Source organism: Euprymna scolopes, chromosome 20, assembly GCF_053919585.1.
Source record: "Euprymna scolopes isolate OS-2025 chromosome 20, ASM5391958v1, whole genome shotgun sequence".
In the NCBI taxonomy this organism is placed as follows: Eukaryota; Metazoa; Mollusca; class Cephalopoda; order Sepiida; family Sepiolidae; genus Euprymna; species Euprymna scolopes.
In genome coordinates this window covers 66,839,104-66,841,374 of record NC_136501.1, presented here as the reverse complement: position 1 = coordinate 66,841,374, position 2,271 = coordinate 66,839,104, and the positions used below count along the sequence as shown (strand labels likewise).

General features: G+C 39.5%; 1 protein-coding gene across 1 annotated transcript; it reads left to right on the top strand.

Annotated features, from left to right (window-relative positions):
• The first annotated feature begins 1,397 nt into the window (after positions 1–1,397).
• Positions 1,398–2,006, top strand: LOC145241603 (uncharacterized). The gene has a single exon (XM_080104690.1). It carries the CDS (start codon positions 1,398–1,400, stop codon positions 2,004–2,006), a length of 609 nt encoding a protein of 202 aa, XP_079960816.1.
• The last annotated feature ends 265 nt before the right edge of the window (positions 2,007–2,271 follow it).

Here is a 2,271-nt window from a genome sequence, read left to right as displayed (position 1 = left end):
GATTTGATGTAGGGTAACCTGGGGCAATTCCATGCCCGGTGTAATTCTATACCCACTCGACTAAAAAACCGTTCAGTTAAAAGAAATAACTCTTTAGAAAACTCTTCCCAATACTGAGATACGTTTGTTGCCTACTTCCTCTGTCTACAGTTAATATTAATTGATTTGGCGACACTGTCCAGAGTTATCATAAGGTAAGTACAACAATATCACTTTTCAGTCATATATTTTTATTTATGCCCTTTTTACTCTTCTAAGGTGGTTAGTTAATGCATAAAAAAAACAAGAAATAAAACTATAAAGAGTCTTGAGTAGCCTATGTTGAATTTATGCTTTGTCAGATGAACATGTGTTTCGGGAAATTCCATATCCTTGGGTTGTGGACTCTCTTACAGGATCCAAGCACATAAACTAATAGGTGTTTAACATGAAACGGGCTTCACTTTTACGTATTTCGACCTCTTCTGCCATTTATTACAAGCGAATTTGCCAATATTTTATATTTTGTAAATGGGGCAATCCCATACCCTGGGTTATGGAATTACCCCATTGCTATCATGATAGTATACTTGGATGTTTTAATCGCATAAATATAAAATTCTATAAACCTTTCGTACTTAAATAAATTATCCTTTGTCTTTTTATGTTACAGCAGTAAAACGGTGAGAAACTACACAAGGAAGACTGCCAAGTACAGCTCAGAGGACATGGAAAAAGCTATCAGTCTTGTTCGTGGTAGAACAATGGGTTAGAAGAAGCTTCTAAACTCAACAACCTTAAATGGTAAATTGTTAGGGATCATGTGAAAAAGCGATACAAAAAAAGGGTAAGCAAAATAAATTATTTCTCGTATTGTATTGGTTATTTCCATCGTTGCAACGCTTTTTGTTTTATCTGCATATCAAGTGTGTGTTGTGCGTGTGTGTGTGTGTGTGTGTGTGTGTGTGTGTGTGTGTGTGTGTGTGTGTGTGTGTGTGTGTGTGTGTGTATGTGTGAAAACATCTCAGGTCCAACTTATTACTATCACTAAACTTGTTTATCATGCTTTTTTTACTTAGTTGACTTTCTTAGTGATACCATGAAATATTTTTACATTTGTGTTTGTTTTTCTCAGGAAAATCTTTGATTATCCTATGTCTATTATTCACTGTTTGTTTGACAGGTGCTGGGAAAAACACAGCCCTTACTGGAGAGCAGGAGAAAGAACTTTCAACTTGCTTGAAACTGCTATCCAAATTGGGTTTTGGCATGACCCGTCAAGAAACTCGAGAAGTGTTTTGACGGTTCGTACAAGACACCGGAACAAACAACCCCTTTATCTGTAGTCTCCCTGATTGGATTGATGGGTTTCTGGACCGGCACAAAATCTGACAACCAGAAAATCAGAACAAATGAAAATGACTAGGATCAAGTCTTCAGCTAACAAAGAAATCTTTCACCAATGGTTTAACCTGTTAAAGACAACCCTGGAGGAAAACAATATGATTAACCAGCCGCATCGAATCTACAATGTGGACGAGAGTGGGTTTCCTCTTGACCCAAGAGGAATAAAAGTTATTGCTGAAAAGGGGATCAAGAACCTCTTTAAAGCCATTGCTGGGTCTGGCCGAGAGACTATCACTCTACAAAGGTGTGCACGTGCAGATGGAGTGATGCTTCCACCATATGTTTTATATCGAGCAAAGAATCTACATGTCAAATGGACAGAGAACGGTCCAGATGGGGCCAGATACAATGTATCAGACAAAGGTTGGATGGACACTGATAGTTTCCATGATTGGTTTTCAAAAATGTTCATTCCATTCCTACCCCCTGAAAGACCTGTGATTCTCATCTTTGATGGACGTGCCTCCCACCTCAACTTTGCTACAGTAAAAGAGGCCATCAAACATGATGTGATAATCCTCAACCTATCATCCAACAGTACGCATGTTCTTCAGCCGCTTGATGTAGGAGTGTACGAACCAGTTAAGACAGCTTGGGAGAAATCTTGGCATGCCTCTTAACAAAGAACTTTTCCCAATTCTCCTCAAGTCCTTATGGCAGTCAAACTGCTTTTCAGCGCACAACATAAAGGCAGGGTTCAAAAGGTGTGGGGTAATGCTATGGGACCCTACACAGATACCACCCTCGTTGTATGATTCTGCAGAACTCTTTGATCAACCTGCACCCCCACTAGAATCAAAGTACGTGGAGCCCACATCCAATCAGACATCAAGCGAAGATGAGCTGCCTGGTTCTCAAACATCGAAGGCATCTGTGTCGTTTGTG